Below are 19,065 nucleotides of genomic sequence, written 5' to 3'. Positions count from 1 at the left end.
GCATTGACAGTTCAATTGTCTGAAAAAATACTGCAACAATAACCACTTTAATGCCATGAACTGTGTTTGTGTAAATCACAGTTTAAAATCAATTCAAATGAACACATGACACAGTGGTGTCAATAAAGATCCACTTGAGACCATCTAACAGGGCTGTGGGGGTCCAACTAACAGAAAATATCACCGTCACTATCACAGATATGTTATATTTGCATGTTATGCAGTGGATATGTTAAATTATAACACTAGAGTTAACGTGTGGTTAGGTTTAGACACAAAAACCACTTGGTTATGGTTGAGAACAGATCGTGTTTTGCTTGGAATACAGAATTGTATAATATGAACAGTTTATTCTGGCGACTGGACTGTCTATGCAGCAATGATTGAAATTCAGTGAAGGACAAGTACATTGTTGTGAAGCTCTGACGTAATTTAATAAAGCTGTTTTTTATTTTGTGTGCTAGGAGGCCAAAATTTAAGAGTACAATTGTTTTGTCATCAGACTTTTGCAAGTTCAACCTTGAAGTGAAACCTGAGCCAAATACAGTAAAAACAAATCCTCTGTAAGCTGCCATTTGGCATTTAGAATTTCAGGTAGAGGCTTTTTTATCTTATATATGAAATGGCCTAGATCTTCTGTACAAAAAAGCCCACGAGCTGTTCTCTGTGAGGGCTAAAAATGTAGTTTAAAAAGCAACACACTAGAGAGATTTGTCCTCGTGTTAACAACTGAATGACCCGATAAATAAGTAAATAACAATTATGCAAGTCCTTCAGTATTTGTGCTAAACAGGAGTGAACATAGAGGGAGATAAGTGTGCAGACAGAGCTTGTTGCGTTTGCCTTTGTTCACCCACTATTTATTCCCACATCATTTAATTATACCTCAGCCAAGCCAAGTGCTACATGCCATCAATCTCAATCAATCAATTAGCCAACTAAACAAGCCATGCTCAGACATTCGTTCACTCTCAATTTCCCCATTGTGCTAATTACACTTAAACATGTCATTCCAAATTAAAATTGAACATTTAAATGGGATTAGTATTATCTAACTGAAACATCACCCTCCTACATTCATGCTTTCATGATACACTGACAGCAGCCCAACAGCAAATGCCTTGTAGCTGGTTTTAATTCCATTTTCAAGAGTTTAACCCCGGGAAAAAAATATAATAAATCAGGGGAAACTCACATAATTTGTCATGTTTCAGAAATCTGAAAGGCAGGTATTTAGTGTTCCTTGAGGGAAGCATTATATTTCAATGATTGTATGAGTAGGGGAGAAAAGTGGCTGGTTTCTAAGGTTAAACTATTCCCATTAAAGTTTGAATAATGTTATTGACCTTTACCTGGGATGGATCACTTAAAGTAATGGGAAATGGTGGCACTGACGGAATTATGATGACAGAATTGCTTATGGTTATGAACTGGGTCTTGTTCCTCGAAATACCTATCAATTTGTCAAATCACCAACATCCACATGTTCAGCCGGAAATCTTAACAGGGGCCCCCGAGCCTGTCGGTGTCAGTCATTGTGTCATTTAAAACGTTTCTCGCCTCTATCTGTAGCACAGTGCATGTGTCAGTCACTGATGGGAGCTCAGATTGCTGCTGCTGCTGCTGCTGCACATGGAATCTACGTCGGTACAGTATTTTTGCCTCCACTTGAGATCTTTCTTCTTTGGGAGTTTGACAAGTATCAGCAGCTGAGGATGAAGTGAACAGGTTCAATCCAGCTAATGTATTCAGCACGTTAAAACAGGCGAAGTGAATTGTGACAACAAATACGAGCTAATAAATTCTGCCGCCTGCGTCTCCAAGCAGAAAGGGACTACAAAGTGAAACCATGTTTTTTGATCAAGTCACAACAGCACAGCACTTTAAACATTGATATCTTTTTATTAAGACAAGTACTCTTCTGATTTTTTTTTTCTTTTGTAAAAATGTCGGTGTGAACCAATACAAAATATGCATGGTCATATGAGAAACATCCTCTTTACTACACAAAAGAAAAAAATGTCACCTGGGTACAGAGAGAAAGTTAAGATTCAACAACAAAAACAACCATTTTTGGGGATATTAAAACAACCAATCCCCGCCCTCCCCCCTCCCTCCCCAGGCTTTAAACATGAGCTTCATCCAAATATCCAAGACATGTTACAGATCATTCATAAAACTTCATGTCACAGTAAATACACCATCTTGTCATCTATGAAAATTGGACTGAATGCAAACAGATGCTTGACTGACTGTCTGTGGTCACATCCTAGAATTACTAAATAACCGATACTGTATGAGCAAAGTGTTACGGTGGTGGAAGAAGAAGAAGAAGAAGAAGAAGAAGTTTCATGAACATCATTGTGACTTCGTTGACACTGACTGTACATAATTTTCGTCTGCTTAACAAATCTAGTTTTCTTTCTTTGTGAACTAGGTCTATGCAAAATAATATTTAACGTTTACTGTAACAGTGCACCATATTAAGAACACATAAACATGTACAAATGAGAAAAAACATGTACATCTTGTGGTTTTTCTTTCACTGTTTGAATAGCTGTGGTACTACAGTATATACTTGGGGCCTTTTAATTTGCATTCTACCTGAGATGCAAAAAACACTATTAACACTCATGAACCTGAGAGAGTGAAAACAAACATACTAAATATCAAGTATTTCAAACAAATCAAAAAACTGGATTAGAATGATGTGTCCGACAATCTTTTTTTTTATGTTCCCCGGTTAAAAGCAGCAGTCACTTAAAAACCATGTATGATAAATATCAAACCTCGAAATAATACGTCATGCACATAACTGTTTCCATGACAACAAAACTCTAAAATCCAGAAAAAGAATGTACTTTTTATTGTAGCTTATTACAGCACTGTATTCCTCTTTGATGTTACCAGCGAGCCTTGTCCTTGAAGATATCCAAATAAATAAGAAATGTAGTGAAGCAGAGAAAATAATTATGACCAAATTGAAATTGTTTTGCCATCACTAATTAAGACAATAAATACTACATCCTGGCATACGACATTCTAGTCAGTGGAAGCTGCCACACCACACTGATAAACAAAGAAATACTAAAGAAAGAAAAAAAAACACGCATTCCAGCTTTTTTATGCTCCAGGTCATAATCGTGATGCAAGTCTATGGTGCGTGAATACAGACGACCATGATGAGTATCGGCCCTGTGAGTTAGAAAGGACAGAAATATACAAGATATACTGTAAGAGTGTACATGAAGATACTATAAGATACTAACCATATGCCTCAGAATCAAAGAAGGCACTAAAATAAGTCCTTCAGTCTTTTCCTATATAATGATAAGTATCAAGAGGTGGGTTTAAGGCAGTGGTTATCCTTTTTCATAATACATTTACAGATATTTTTATCTTATTCAGGCAATACAATGAAATCTCTCACTAATTACCAAACAGGTTTTTACTCTGGCAGACTCAGAGGCATGGAGCACGCACGGTGTGCACACTGTGTCTCCGTCTGCGAGCGTAGGATCTTCTGATTTTGTGTTGGTGGGGGGAAAAAAATAAATAAATTTGTAACAGTAGACGGCTCCTGTGTGAAGGTTTGAGGCTGCAGGATGACAGTGAGAAAATGATCTTTCCCCAAACCAAGTCTAAAGCTCGACGCAAATCTTTGATAACTTGTAAGGCCGAGAGCCCTTACAAGTTATCAAAGACAGCCCAAAGGTAAAATGTCTTTACAGACGGCAAGGAAATATAACTGATTCATGTTTGCAGTGATTGAATGTCTTTATACTCGAGTATGGGCAAGGGCAAAAAAATATGTGTAGCAAGGATTTCTAAGCCAGGAAATAAGCAGTGATTTTTTTTCCCTACTTGCAACGGGTATTCACACGGACATACCTTTCAATGGCAAAGGAAACTTTTCCATTGAAAGCATAACAATCTTTCTCCCCTTTAACACAGTACAATCAAATAAAACTCTAAAACCTTGAGAAATGAAAAAATGTCCTGGACACATTTCTAGTTAGATGATCAATGCACCGTATTATCAGTTTAAAAAAAAAAAAAATCAATCGTTGAGAGAGGAGCACTCTACACAGTGGACATTCAGCCTTTGCTGTATACAAGTGATATTCACTGTACACACTCATGTGATTATTATATTTGGTCCAGGGTCGACCATGTGGGTGGTATGAAAATGTTTAAACCAAAAGCACACACAGTAAGCTGTACCAATATCAAACAATTAATACAGTTTAATTATATTTCATGATCAATGCAGCAGGAATAGTTGCTCTTTTAGGTACAACATATACTTACACTCTGACTCAAACCCCACATAATATCTGCCAACTCTTTCGGCTCTGTACTCATAGAGCAACGTGTTCTGCCATGTTTTTGGTCCATCCATCAAAAGGATGACAAAAAAAAAAAAAAAAATCTGACAAAAATAACTACTAAAATCATTAGGGCTGGGTATACCTGAAAGATATCAACCAAAATAACCCAGTACCAAGTAGTACTGAAATGTCTCCAGTTAAGTGATACCTGCATTTGACCCTTTTTTGCACCTTGGGTCTTATCCTAGACCATCCCGGCTCTCCACCAGATGAGCAAACTTGCTGTTGCTGAAGGAGCCTCTCTTCTTGGCAAACAGTTAAACATCTGCCTTGTTAGCACGAGCTAACACATCAGCAGTGGCTAACATCCAACACTAAGCCATTGAACAGGCGGTCATTTCCGCAGCTGCTCTCCTCGGTGAACGTTCAGTTCAACACCTGCCCGATTAGCACGAGCTAACACAGCAGCACCGGCTAAAATCCAGCATCAGAAACTGACACCGAATGGCTCAACTTGGTCGTTAAACCTTAAGTAGCATTTGCTGCGTGATGCTAACAGTTAGCCTTGTCACTGTGTGTGTGTATGGCCAGGCAGACTCTTACAACTGTCCCCCAGCACAAAGCTAACACTCCCGCAACAACAGGTCCAACCATACAGTCTGTGGTGTGGTGTATTTCATGGAGTTGGCAGTTTAGCGTGCCGATTCGTCTCCAAAACGTTCGAAAGTATGGCTATACTACACGCTACTCCATTTACATTATGGATGTCGAATGAAGTACACTACTGGTATTGGTATCACTTTCAGGGTACTGGTATTGGTACTGATATCGTTATTTTTAAATGATACCCAGCCCTAAAAAACATTCTAGATACAGGAGATGTTTTTTAAGGAGTAGTTTGCCCATTTTCAGAAATACACTTATGATAATGATCTTCTCCTTAATCTGGCCCTTAAAGCAAATAAGTGTATTTCCTAAAATGTCGAACTGTTAAATTAAGATTTTTTTTTTTTTCAGAACCAGTTCAGCTAATGAAAATAAAAGCAAAAAAACAAAAGAAAGCAGAGGACAGTAAACGTTACCTGCTATTGTTGACTCACTGCTGTCCTCTCAACCAGCAGAAAACCCCCCGATACAGAGTTTTAAAAAAGGATAAGTGATTCTCTATGGAAACTTTAACTCTATATCATGGTACATTACAGCTGTCAGGATGTCAAAGACTGAACTCCACAATACCCTAAACAAATACTAAACTGACCTCACATCTACTAACCGTCGGATGTTCTCTTGAAACCAGCGAGGGACCAGTTGTACTTTGCGGCTTGGTGTGAAATGATACTTTACGGCACTCCTACTTCACTTTCAGGAACAAATACATTCTATGATGAGCATGATTACTCACAACTGTTAACATTAGTAATCAACACAGTGAACCTGACCTCAGAGGGGTGCGGGTGGGGTAGAGGGGAAGGTGAGTGAAATTTGCGCTGCAGTATGTCGAAACCAATCTGTGATGAATTTGCAGGGACCACTGGATTTCGACCCAGCAGGGAGAAATGTGTTGACACTGTGTTCCAGTTACTGAACTCTGGAGATTACTCAAAAAAAAAAAAAAAAAAGAAAAAAAAAAGAAGTGTGGTAAAAGCTGGCTCCTCGGATCTGGATACATGAGCTAATAGCTAGCTGCAGCACACATAGACAAACACCAGGCCCATTTTATCTCCGAAAGCCAAATGTAACAAAGGATCAGGTGGAGTACATTGGAAGAAAAAAAAATCCAATCCAACAAGCATGTGAAGGGGGGGAAACAACAAAATAAAGAAAAGAAATAGAACAAGGCACAAAATTGTCTGTAAAATAATTGAACTGTACAGAATAGGCCCCAGCAGTCCAGGAAGGGTCGGATAGGAGACTCAGCAAACGCCTCTTCTTACCACTTGGCCATGCCAGTCCTACTTTTCACTTTCTTCTCTTCCTCTTTAAATCTCGCCCTCCCCACCCCCATGCCTTCTCACAACCAATCAGAGTTAGACATAATGCTCCTACAGCACCACCACCACCAGCAGCATCCCCACCCGTCTCTCCTGGCCTGTCCAGTTTAGATATAGTACTCCTTCTTCTCGTCTGTGTTGTTGTGTCCACCCTCCGCATTGATGATGGCCGTGTCTGCATCGGCTGCGTCGTCCGCCCCTTTGGCTTCATGTGTGAAGTAAGTTCCTGGAAAACGAGCACAGACAAATTAGCCCCCACACCTCCTCCAACCATGTGTGCACTTCAATCCTATTGCACTCCACTCACAAAAAAAAAACCCAACCAAACAAAAACACTTGAACTCTAAGATGTTTTTATGATTAAGTATGATTGCACTGCCAATGCTTTACCTTTGTGTCTGGCAAAGTATCGACCAAGAACAATGAGTGCACAGAGGATGGCAAACATCACCACGGCAACCACTCCTCCAATGACAGCATGGTCAATTTTCTGCGGAGCCCCCTCGCCGGCTCTGGAGTCTAAAAAAACAGGACAATAACCGTAAATAATTTCATGATCAGCAAACCGTCTCAGCCAGTCACTAATACCTTCACACAGACGCGGACCACACTGGAAGCTGTGGCCATTAAATCATAAGGCTGCCAAAATAAACTAAATTGGTTTGTTTTCTCTCAAAATCATTTTAGCATGACCTAACCAGAGAGGAGACACTGGAAAAGGCTGTTGAGAAAAATACCAGGTTATGCTGTTTACCAATAGAAATGAGACAATGTCACAACACAAGTTGGTCTGTGGAGGATGGTAAATGGTTCATTATTTTTAACTAAACGTCCCACAAATAGGCTGTAAAACCATTTAGTTCCTACTGACAAATCCTGCAAACCACTGCAAATAATTCAGCATGATGATCCCCAGATCCCTCACTAATTCCTTTCCAGATTTATGTACAGTGTTATCACCCAGTTGTCTGTGAAACAACTGACATTCAAAACTTATTTAGATACACAAAATCTATTCACATATTACATTTAAAGGAATAGTTTAACATTGCTAGGAAATAGGCTTATTCACTCTCTTGCTGAAAGTTCAAAGAGAGGATAAATGCCACTCTAGTATTTGTATGGTAGCTTAACATACAGACCAGGGGGGACAGCTACCCTGGCTCTGTCTAAAGGTAACAAGATCCAGCACCTTTTAAGTGCACTAATTCAGATGCCATATCTAGGGATGGGAATTGATAGGATTTTATTTACACCAATACCATTATGGATTCTGCTTATCGGTCTGATTCTTTATCTATTCCCTTTTGGATTCCTGATCAATTTTCTGTGTAGAGGAAAAGGAGGCCTTCACAGGTTTTCAGCATCAATGCAACTGTTTTAAAATCTGAACCAAGCGCCATCCTTCATGACCTGACAAATGAAGCCTATACAGAAGTGTCAAAAACTGCATTTCCTTGAATGGCCACTTGAGGCTGGCTCCATAAGTTACTAAGTCCCCATAGACCCCCATGTTAAAATGTCAAACTTAACAGCAGAAATAAACATGTTTACAGCCTGATACAAAGCGTGTTTTTGGTCTCTATAGCTAATTTCAGGATTATGACAACTGTCTGGGGGTTGAATTCTTATATAACTCCCTCATTTACATTTTATTAAGGCTTGAATTTACGCATAATTAAGGGAGGGCCACTTTGAGTAACAGGCTGTCCTTGGTGTCTTGTCACATCCAACCCTTGCTTGTCACATCACCAGCCTCTTGCCCAAATATGGTCACCCCTGGCTCCAACAACCCAAATGGCAATGGCCAAAATGCCAAACTCAAGGCTTCAACCTGGGAGTCTGTAAACCAATTACAGTGTATGGTCTGAACACAATGTGGAAAAGTATAGGGTAGAAAAAAAGGTAAAGGTGTAGACACATGAAACACGACTTTGATGTCATTGTTAAGCAATGTGTAACTATCAGACAAACATGCCAGCATTGATAAAAGGAATTAATAAGATTGGAGACATGTGATTCAGAATTTGGAACCAGTCCTCAACTGGAACCAGTTCTTGATCCCTGTTGCTAGTTTATCTTGTTTGAGTAATCCGTACAAAACCCAAGTGTAAAAATGACACACTGTGATTTCTTGGCCAGGGGCAGTAACTTCCTTTTTTACAGTCTTAATTCGAAGCTAAACTAATCGACTGGGGGCTGTAGCGTCATAAGCCCTATTTGCGTGGGATTAGTATTATTACTTGGAAATTTGTAATAATGGCAGAGGTTGTCTATGATCTTAATCCCGTCCGCCATTTCCACAATTCATCAAGTAAAAGTTCCATCCCAAATTAGCTACTATATTTTGCCAAACACAGAGGTCATGCAGTAATATTAGTCCTGTGCGATCTGGCATCTTGTGATTTGTGGTTGCATTCAGGTCTTTTGTTTTCACTGCGTCTTTCTTCTACTTCTTTCTTGTCTAGAATTACGGAGGCTGGCAATTATAAATGAAAGTTTTGACAGCATTTTGGGTGCAGGAAGCTCATCTCGCTACACAGCATGGAGACCCATTTGCAGAAAGAACAAGCTCAAATCCATCAGAGGAGCGAAACCTCATAAGAAGATAAGATGGATAACGTGACAGTGTGTGGCAGAATCGCTTCTCTTTGTTTAAACCACATTTAAAATAAAAAAGGAAGTTAAAACTGTACATCTGTGTGAGTCGTGCTGTGTAGTGTTTCTGTGTTGTATAGAGTGGAATTACAAATAAAGGTGCGCATCATGTCTGTGGGATAATGTCAGTAAATTTGGGTAAAATACAGACTTTGCTGATTCAGTGTGAATGTGCTGCGTGAAACACAGATGTGGGGGTAATTTCTAAATCACATGAGGGCCTGTGGTCATGATGGTCCCATAGGTAGGACTTTAGTTTATGTACAAACACATGAGTTGTATTGGTCTTCTCATCTAACTCTCAGCAAGAAAGACAATACGCATTTTTGCCAAAATGTTGAAATAAAATAAAACAGTATCTATTTACTTGAATGTTTAAAACAGTCTGATGTGTCCCTAAGTTATAAACCATACATGTGTGATGTTATTCTCTTGGAGCAGCCTCGTTAGACAAGCGCTCTCAGTGCTTCATATAGCCGAAATGGCTGCTCGAGCCCCTTGAGTGAGCAATGTTGAAAAATGTTTTAAGACAGTTATTTCACCATGAAACAGTAGACACAGTCTGCAATTTCAGCGAGAGTTCACACACTGTAAAATACATTGTGATTTAAGAGGCCATTTCTGGAAGTTATAGAGCTCAATCATCAGAAATAGACACAAATCTGGAGATAAATTGGCGCCCGGTGTCCCCATGCAGAGAAATACGTGGCTGCCTCAGGTGTCAGAGAGTATCACTGTCTAGCATTTAGCCAGATTTATCCGTGCACCACAGTAGAACAAGGCAAAATTTGAAGCCTTTAAATTTCCAGTCTCAGAATAGTTCAGAGGCATTTATCAATAGTCTATATCTGTGCACATTTGGACTGATGGAGGAGTGGCAGGCGAGGGAATGGCTGCACTGTTCTTTGCTGCATGAGAGAGCAGCTCAATTTTCCATCAATCTCACTAGTCATGCTCTGAACTTGAATGATTCTGATAAAAGACGAGCGGAGGGTGCAGAATTTCTCAACACTGTGAGGGCGTAATAACTTGGGTTGAGGGGTCTAAGACAAGTGACACACTCACTTCTCAACCTCACGAAAAAACCCAACACCTTATTCAAGATGCATTCAGTTTAGCATGAGGACATCTTGGAAGTGTGAGTGCGTTGAAACTAATTAATGAGAAAAGTTTTGTTTCAGTTGAGCGCCCACTTAAAATGGACTCGTCTTCATGGAGCGAGCCGTTGCTGTGCGACGGTCTATGTGAAGCAGGGATGTGCAAGGCGCCGTTTGTTTACTGTATCGGCGATGTCAGATAGCACAGCTCATTCCCCGTGGAGAGGGAACGGCCCATGCTCCATGCTAATGAACATTCACCACTAAATGGCCTGTGCACAGTCCTGTCCCCCCCCCCCCCCAACCCTTCCCTCCCTCCTTCACCTCCCCACACCTTCCTACCCTCACCTTGCTCCCCGCTGTCTTCCGTTTGACACATCCGCAAGGAAACATGCAGGGTCTCGGCCACCTCTGCACACCGAGGGAGAGTTTTATTTAACAGGTAGAAAAATTCGCCCAAGGTAAGCGCCGAGACTCTATCACAAAAATGTCAAACTAAAAAATCCCATAACACCTACAGTATCAACTGTTATGGTTGGTTGCATATCATGTTGCCTGCATTAAGTACACTACTGAACACTGGTTTTCTGTTTGTCAGTTCTGTATTTATTACAGGGAAGGCCACAGGAACATGATCTCAGATTCCATATAAATATTACTCATTTTCATTCATTTTGCGGTGTTGCTGCAGCCTGCATTACAGCGTAAGGAGATTATGAGACATCTTACATAATGCAGTGCAATACAGAGGTCTAAAGTGTATTGTAAGCTGATTTCAAACATAAAGGTCATTTGTCGTGAGGTGCACTACTCCGCCTGTGAAAACAGTTGTATAATATATTCTGTGGCTCTGAAGCAAGATTTTCTTAAGTCTGGAAATGTCATTAGAGTTATATCTGATTTACACATTTTCAACAGGAAGCCTGCGTTACTGGATGTATGCAGTGGTGAAGATGGAGGCATTTACCAGGCAGGCTGGTTGTAATATTATTATTATATTGTAATATTAAGAAGATATTTTACTGCTGGAAAGATTTTCTTTTTCTAGGCAATGGACAACAATGGAGATACTTCTCAAGTTGGTGCTACATGACCAGAGAAAACAGAGGAAAAGGCCTGTGGCATTAGCATTTGCTCTCAAATTACAGTTAAACGCTGATCTAAAATATGTTTCTGAAAACATCTGAGATGAGAAACAGGCAACACAGTCACAGAATCTTGGTTCATATTTTATCAGCACCACTTAGATTTACCGTTTGATCTCAGTATGTTCAGCCTCCATTTTTACAACACAGGAAACACTTCCTGTTCACAAATTCTCCTATTACAGCTAAACAGTTCACTAAATATGTTTCTGGAGATATTTTAGGTGATAAACAGGCAATACAGAGACAGAATCTTGGTTTATGGTTGATCAGAACGGCCTTGTTTTACAGTTTGATCAGCATTTGGTGTGAGTTTGAGAGAAAGAGGGGTGGGTCTCTCTCTTGATCTGCTTTTATACTCTTTGTCCATGGTGGCAGACATTCAAAAATGTATAAAAAAAAGTATTTCTTCAAAAAAATATTTTTTCAAAAAAGTATAATCTGTAGTTCGAGCAAAAGCCCCAGAGCCAGCGAAATGATACTACCCACACTGTTACGATACACAGTTGGTTCAAAATTCACAAAGTGTCTCTTTAAGGACAGTCAGGATATTTCAGCCTCCGCTCTGCAAATCTATTTTGATAATTTAAAGTAAATTATCACCTGATTCTACACTCTAGCTTGTATCCAAAGTGCTATAGCATCTCCATCTCATTCAAATCAATTCAAGAACTCGGACAATCAGGAGCAAGGGATCGAACCCCAACCATATAATTATTAGGTGACCTTCTTTATCTACCGACCTGTAGCCAACCCTTAATCTGTCACCTGTGAGGCCCCCAACTTCACGGATCATAAAACGCTGGACTATCCCTTTTATGTTGCTGTGAGATATTTCATTGCTCACAGGGTGGACAAAAAACCTGAACATCCTGCAATGTGATCTCCATGGGCTGTTTATCCTGGTCTGCCATATTTGTAGCAGGTGTTATTTTGTCCACTGCATTTGGGTAACAGAGTGAAAAGGGAGGTTAAGGACTCCAGAATCACCTCTGTATCTGACCCAGATCTCCAACCTTGACGAGAAAGGGTTTTCTTTATAAGTGTCATTACGATCCTTCCTCCCTCTTCCTGTGTAGATTAGTTTGTCATTCAGTGCTCTAACACACCCAGGATCAAGAGTGTGATTCCCTCCGGCCGTCCATGTTCAATATATTCGTAATGCTACACGGTGCTTAGAATAGAAAAAAAAAAAGACCTCCAAATGACAGACAGTGTTATTACAGCAGCCTTTGTGGCCTCACACTTGAAATAAGTAGAATTTGATTATGTCTGTAATGTGGCTGGTGTCCATACCGCCGGCACAGCTCTGCTCACAGCTCGATGGGGGGAGTGCTGACATGCCCACACCGGCGTCCTGACAGGATGTGCACAGCCGTGGGGATTTATGGGGGAATAAAGAGGATTTGCAACTGATGCCCGTGTCTGCGCGACGGTGAAATCTGCTCCGCTGAACTCCCAGTACCGCATGCTTTACAGTTGCACCTTTCCATCTCTGTACTGGAATGACTAATTGCCGCTCTGGTCAGCAACAGAGCTTCCTGTCAGACTATCTGTCACAGCTGCAAGCTTGTCACCAGGCTGATAAAAATGGAACATTATTTCAGTTTTTCCATCTTTATTTTTTTTCTTTTAATAGTTTTCTGCTCACATAATGAGGCATGTCTCACACACATGCGCCAACCCCCCCCCCCCCCCCCCACACACATACACACACAAACACATTACAATTTATAGATGTAATTACATGGATATAATTGAAACAATGACTCTCTTGCATTGAAAGAGCAGAGCCGTCACTTGCACTGAATAGACTCTCACAGTAACCTTTTCCTGGACAGTGGCAGGACAATCGGGCACTGCTGCAGAATCAACTTGAGGACCGTCAATAGCCATTTTGCAGTCTTGAACTGCTAACATCCGCGGCTTTTGTATTCATTGCTGCTGGAAAAGGAAATGAACGTAATGAGATGAGCATACATGGGCAATCTCCACCAAATCATTTTTTGTATTGCTGTTGTAGCAGACCGTCAACAGAGCACAATATTGTCCGCAGTTGAATTCCAATGCCACTGCTCGCTCGCTAAATAGATTTCCTGAGTCCTTTGTAATAGCCCAAAGAGTGATTTGAAGATGTGCAAGTACAGCCGTGACATTTAACGGAGGTGCTGAAATACAAGTGAAGGTCTGACTACAACTAATAAAATAGCAAATGAATGGAAATTGTGACAGTGAACTTGAACTCCTCGATGGCAGCTTATTGTGTCTTTTGAGATTGGCAAACTTGTCTGCACAAAAGCCGGTAGCACCCATCTCCACTTCATACTTCCACTTCAATGTGTTTTCCCCGCAGTGCACATCAAGACAGGAGAAAAGGTTGACAAAATAATAGAACTTACTGCTCCCTTCCCAAAGTTGCATGCAGTAACGCGCCACAAATGTACACCTTATCAGCCGAAAATGAGGACACAGTGTGAGTTCATTGGCACACAACATTCAATCTCCAAACCCTAATTTGCTAAGTAGAGCTCTCATAATCATTTACTACTGCTCCATGAAAAAACAATATTACTGCAGTGAAACACTCTTTTAACTTCAGGGTGGGCTGGCATTACTAACCTATTCCCCGGAGACCAATTAAAATGGACCATTACAATATTTTCTTTCTTTAATAACTGTTTAAAGGAAAGAAAGGAAAAACCTCAGGTCAGAAAAAACACAATTTCAACTGGGAATCCGAGTAAACAAATGTGAGGGGGGGGGGGGAGTAATTAGCATTTCTAAATGATTCTTTAATTTTTCCAATGAAATACTTCAAAGAGAAATGATACATGTGAGAGTTAAAACAACGCTGGTAAATGTTTAATGGCTAATTATGTTGAATACTAAATCCACGCATAACAGTCTTTGGTGAAGTCAATAGCAAGCGTGGTGTTAAGGCTTGAATCCCAAGACTAAACAGCAGTGGAAACCTGCCAACACCTCACATGTACCAGTGCTGAGGGAGGAAACAGCAAAAAAAAAAACAGAAAAAGAAAAAACACATGTATGAAAACCTGCCAGAAATGGATTCCTGAAATACCATCTGGTGAAAATTCACATGGTTTACTCACTTGGGAAAAAAAAATCTATGTGTATGTCGGAACAAAGGAATGGGAATAACCCTGAAGTCATGTATGTATTTCGTGTGCTGCATGTTAAAGTCATAAGGATCTACAAATCCCTGATGGCTTAGCCAAGCAAGCAATTAAAACTATATTATGGTTAGCAGTATTATATAGTCTTAAGGGTGCAGTATAGAGGCCAGACTCGTGTTCACGTGTGGTGTAATGTTTGCTAGCAAAGCTCTTATTGGCAGTTAATTTACAACTTGTACCATCCATAAAGCAGAACGCTGTTGACCTTAGAAAACCTCCTTTAACCCTTCACACCCCAAAGCCTCTGAGATGGTTAGCTTATATATTCCTTTTAGATTATTCAGCCGAGGTCCTCCTGTAGCATGCTAAACAACAATTTACCCTGGACTGCAGATCTGCAGAAACATAGGGTCTTTTTAATCAAGTCTACAACATAATTCCTTGTTCCGTGTCTTTCCTCTGGCTGCTCTCAACAAGCAGGGGGAGAGGGGGGTTACTGAAGGCTTAGCCGGGATATCATGTCCCTGCCTTGGATCATCTCTGAGCATCTGACGAGCTGGAGCATTATAGCCACAGACTCTCTTTATTCCTTCAGAGCTGGGGATTCTGGGTAAATTCTGCCCTCTTCCCCCAAAAGAAAATACAGCCACTGACAAAGAACTTGTGAAGTACTTTTTTTCCTGTGATGCTGGAACCATCAACTGTCCATCTCGAAGACAATATTCTGCTTCATTCACACCATTTCTTTTCTCAGAAATAGCTGCATACTACTTAAGTTTAGTGCAATATGTCTGAATCAAGTATTTAGATCAGTGAGGAAGAAGGTCATGCATATCTGGCAACTAAAAGCTTTTTGTTTTAGTGTAAATATGCAATAAAAACACATGGAGAGAAACAAGGTCTAAAAAAACTTTCAAACACATGAAAAGGAATGTTCCTTCGAAAGGGTGACTTATCTCTCCCATGAGGTCTGCACGCAAACACACACACTCGCTCTCTTCATCTTTTAAGACACTGAAAGACCTGACAATATGAACTCTTGCAAAACTCTCTGAACATGAAACAGCATTGAAGACAAGCAATGTGAGATTCTGTGCTTTTACAGCACCCACTGCACAAAACCATATTTAGGCCTTGAACTGACGCTCTGGTTTGCAAGGCAACAACAAGAGGGGAAAAAACAACTTACCAGAGCGAAGAAAACATGGCAAGTGAAAACATAGCTTTTTGGAAATTAACTCCAAATTTTTTTAACGTCTATTATGAACCAGAAAGACGGGGAGGCAGCAGGCTAACAATATTCAGAAACCCCCTTTCATGTTTTCTTTCACAGTACAGAGGGAGAATAGCGTGCTCACACGGCACCTGCTGCTTATGTGGATTAGTGAATGACAGCAACTTGAAAGCTTAGTGTATTCATTCAGTAAGTTCATCCCAGTCATAAGTACACTGTAAAATACTCAGATCTAGGTGGAGCTGTCGAAGTACAGTACAAAAAAGAACATTTACAAAGTACAATCTGTGAGATGTAAGAAACAAAGGGCAGTCCTGTTACCAGCATTCAGAACAGGTCCTTTAGTAAACCTACCAACATTAGACACTGTGTTTGTTTGTTGATTTGTTGATTTTATTGGATCCCCATCAGCTTCTGCATAGAAGATGCTAATCTCCCCGGGAAATCCTGCAGGTCTGATTTTCAATACCAAAAATACAAATGCTGTATTGAGGTCATGTATTGTAGTGCACAGCATGCACCACCAGAGGTCAGTCTCTACTGGCGGAACAGGCAACTGAGCTGAAAAAGATGGTGACTGAATGGTCGGGATAACGTTACAGGATGAGTAAAAAGCCAGCCAGCAATGGCAGAGAGAGACAGCAGGGGAAAACAGCATGCAGAGCCAGCATATTATCACATTTAACTCAGTGTTTATTTTGACCAAACCAAAGCTGGCGACTGTTGGGAGCAATGGAAAGACTAACAAAGATGTTTTTTTGGTGAGATTTATTTTGTTTTTGTCAGTATATATATTCTTTAAATATACCATTTACCATGTCAAAATGGCGGTCCGATTCCCGGCTCCAACCTGCATGTCGAAGTATCTTGGATACTGAACTCCAAATTGCTTCCGATGGCTGTCCCATTGCAGTGTGAGTACATGGGAATGCTTACTGAGTAGCAGATGGCACAATGTATGGGGTAGCCTTGGCCACCAGTGTGTGAATGTGTGTGTGAATGGGTGAATCTGGCATGCAGTGTAGTGTAAACGAAGTGTGTGTGAATGTAGCATGTCAACAAAAGAGTGCTTTGAGTGGTCGGAAGACTAGAAAAGTGCTATACGAGTGCAGTCCATTTGAAGGTATGGAAAAAACAGAAACCAAGGTCCAAACAAAACCAAAAATTTATAAACAAAAGCAACTGATCCTAATGCAACATCCATTGATAAATGGTTCAAATGACTACATATAGTATGAAAGAAATCTAAAGTGCTTAAAAAAGAATGGATCCATGGCTAAAATGGATAAAACAATACAACTAGATTTAAAGGTCCACTGTGTAGGATTTAGTGGCGTCTAGCAGTGAGGTTGCAGAGCTGACCCTTATTCCTTGTGCCAAGTGTGTAGGAGAACTACAGTGGCCAGGAAGAAAATGCAAATGGCCCTTTTTTTAGAGCGTGTTTGATTGTCTGTTCTGGGCTGCTGCAGAAACAACATGGCAAACTCCATAGACGATGACCTGCTTTATGTAAATTCTAAGGTAATAAAAACACAGCGATTCTTTTGTTCAGCTGATTATAAACTGATGAAAACATACTTAGGAATATAAGAGATGAGATGTTTGTTACCTGATTTTTTTGTTTACATCTATAATGTTTGAGCGATTTTTAGTGATGATCAGTTAAACAACATAATGATTTTTTAAAAGAGAAAATCAAGACGTCTTCAGTCTATATGTGCCAGTACTGAAAATGTATGCATCAAAAACTTAACTGATTGGCCTTTAAAAATCAGGATATAGAGGTAGCTCAGTGGTCCCTGATTACAACAGAAAATCGCAGCTGGTGGTGGAGGTGGCCGTGCCAGTTCACACTCTGGTTATAATGAATGAATAAGAAATTGTGCTGTATATGTCCTTACTGAGGGAAATGCTATACTGTGCTGTTATGCTGATTAAGGTAGTGCAAAGCAATCTACCGCAAGCCAGCTTACCATTGCCCCTGTGACAGGGTATTTAGAAGAGTAGTGAACTGCAAGAAAGCTCAATTACATCCTCCCAGCATGTACTGCATAAATCACCGTAAATCCTCTTTCAAGCCTGTCTTTCGGAAATTACTGGAATGTTACAGCAGAAAACACGGAGACGGCTGCATCAGTGTAACTTGGAGGAGAGGAGCTTAGGGAGGGAAAAATGCAGAGTAATGCACACTTCTGCAAAAGCAACTTCCTGTTTGCCTGAGCCACACCCAGAGAGAGTGAGAGAGCTGAAATGAGGCTGTATCCATGCATCATGATCACTGGCACACTGCTGATAACTTCATTTGAGAGAGAGGGGAAGAAAAAGCAGGTTTGAAGTAGGAATTTCAAACATGAGGAAGTAATTTAAAACATGCAGTGGAGAAGAGCAAATGTGACTACAGACAGTGTCACTTCTGTCACTACTGACCCTGTTTTCTGATACACACATAATGCACAAACAAATTATTGAAAAGCCAATTATTTGATCAAATAAATGAATGATATCTGAAAGCTGCCACATTAGAATAGTGGAGCTTTTGATGCAGTCTCACACTGAGTTTCAAACTTATTATGTGTTTATTTGCCACTCCACATTTTTAAGACCGTATGAAATGCAGAGTGGCCATGACAAAAGGGCCAAAATTGCCGTATCTCTAAAGCAGCTATTGATAAACCGATCTATTCTTTAAGGATACTTTTTTTGTATTGAAATGTCACATTCTGGCATATCCAAATGTCAACTCCCAAGGTTGCCTCGCCATCTGTCTAGCCTTAGCGGTGCTTTTGAAATAATAGCAAGTTTTTTTTTAATGGTTAATATTAGAATACATTTTTTGCAACACAGCTTAATCAAAGTATAAAATAGTGTGTATAGGAGATGCCAAAGGTTGCTCTGCTATAAACACCCCAAATGAACTGCCTTTCATTCATTTCATTTGTCTGTGAGAAAATAGTTATTGATGTTTTTTGGCCTCGCAAAGACGAGATGTGACTGGCATTTGTAGGAGAGATGTAAAGGGCATTATAATATGATGGATGGGCCGGTTGAGATATAGCTGCAGATGCTGATAAGATAGCAGAACAGCAAAGCAGAGTCTCTGCGTTTTCTCAGATCAAACATGAGACTGGAAAAGGGCTATGACAGGTGCCTCTGAAAGCCCCGCGCTGCCTGTCCTCAATGTCACCTATCAGCAGCACTATCTGATTAAAACTGGCCATCCACAGTCTCTCTTAGCCTTAGGTACAAGCCCTCATTCTTTCTCTCCCCGGTCACCTGATCACAAGTGCATGCAAGCTCACACACACACACACACACAGGCACACACACACGCACACACACACACGCACACACATGATTGCTGAGAGGGACAGTAGTGGGGGAATACAGTACCTTGCGTGTTGACTGGATTGGTGGTGGGTGTGGGGATAGTAGTGGGAGCATCTAGATGAAAAGAGTAAAAAAATAAAGAACA

The 19,065-nt window shown here is 40.4% G+C and overlaps 1 protein-coding gene across 3 annotated transcripts in view; it reads right to left on the bottom strand.

Annotated features, from left to right (window-relative positions):
- Positions 1-1,882: 1,882 nt before the first annotated feature.
- The window catches only part of cadm1b (cell adhesion molecule 1b), a 190,775-nt gene continuing 173,592 nt past the window's right edge, over positions 1,883-19,065 (bottom strand). For 2 of the 3 annotated variants that reach the window (XM_033632038.2, XM_033632039.2), the window contains 3 exons: positions 18,984-19,034; positions 6,713-6,841; positions 1,883-6,548 (listed from right to left, as the gene is read on the bottom strand). In XM_033632038.2, the coding sequence (XP_033487929.1) occupies positions 6,430-6,548; positions 6,713-6,841; positions 18,984-19,034 (299 nt within the window). In that variant the 3' untranslated portion in view covers positions 1,883-6,429. The remainder of the gene's footprint in view (positions 6,549-6,712; positions 6,842-18,983; positions 19,035-19,065) is intronic. The other variant, XM_078167019.1, reaches the window with a different exon arrangement.

The sequence above is a fragment of the Epinephelus lanceolatus genome, chromosome 4 (assembly GCF_041903045.1).
Source record: "Epinephelus lanceolatus isolate andai-2023 chromosome 4, ASM4190304v1, whole genome shotgun sequence".
Classification (NCBI taxonomy): domain Eukaryota; kingdom Metazoa; phylum Chordata; class Actinopteri; order Perciformes; family Serranidae; genus Epinephelus; species Epinephelus lanceolatus.
Note: the sequence above shows the minus strand (reverse complement) of the source record. Positions and strands in the feature narration are given on the sequence as shown.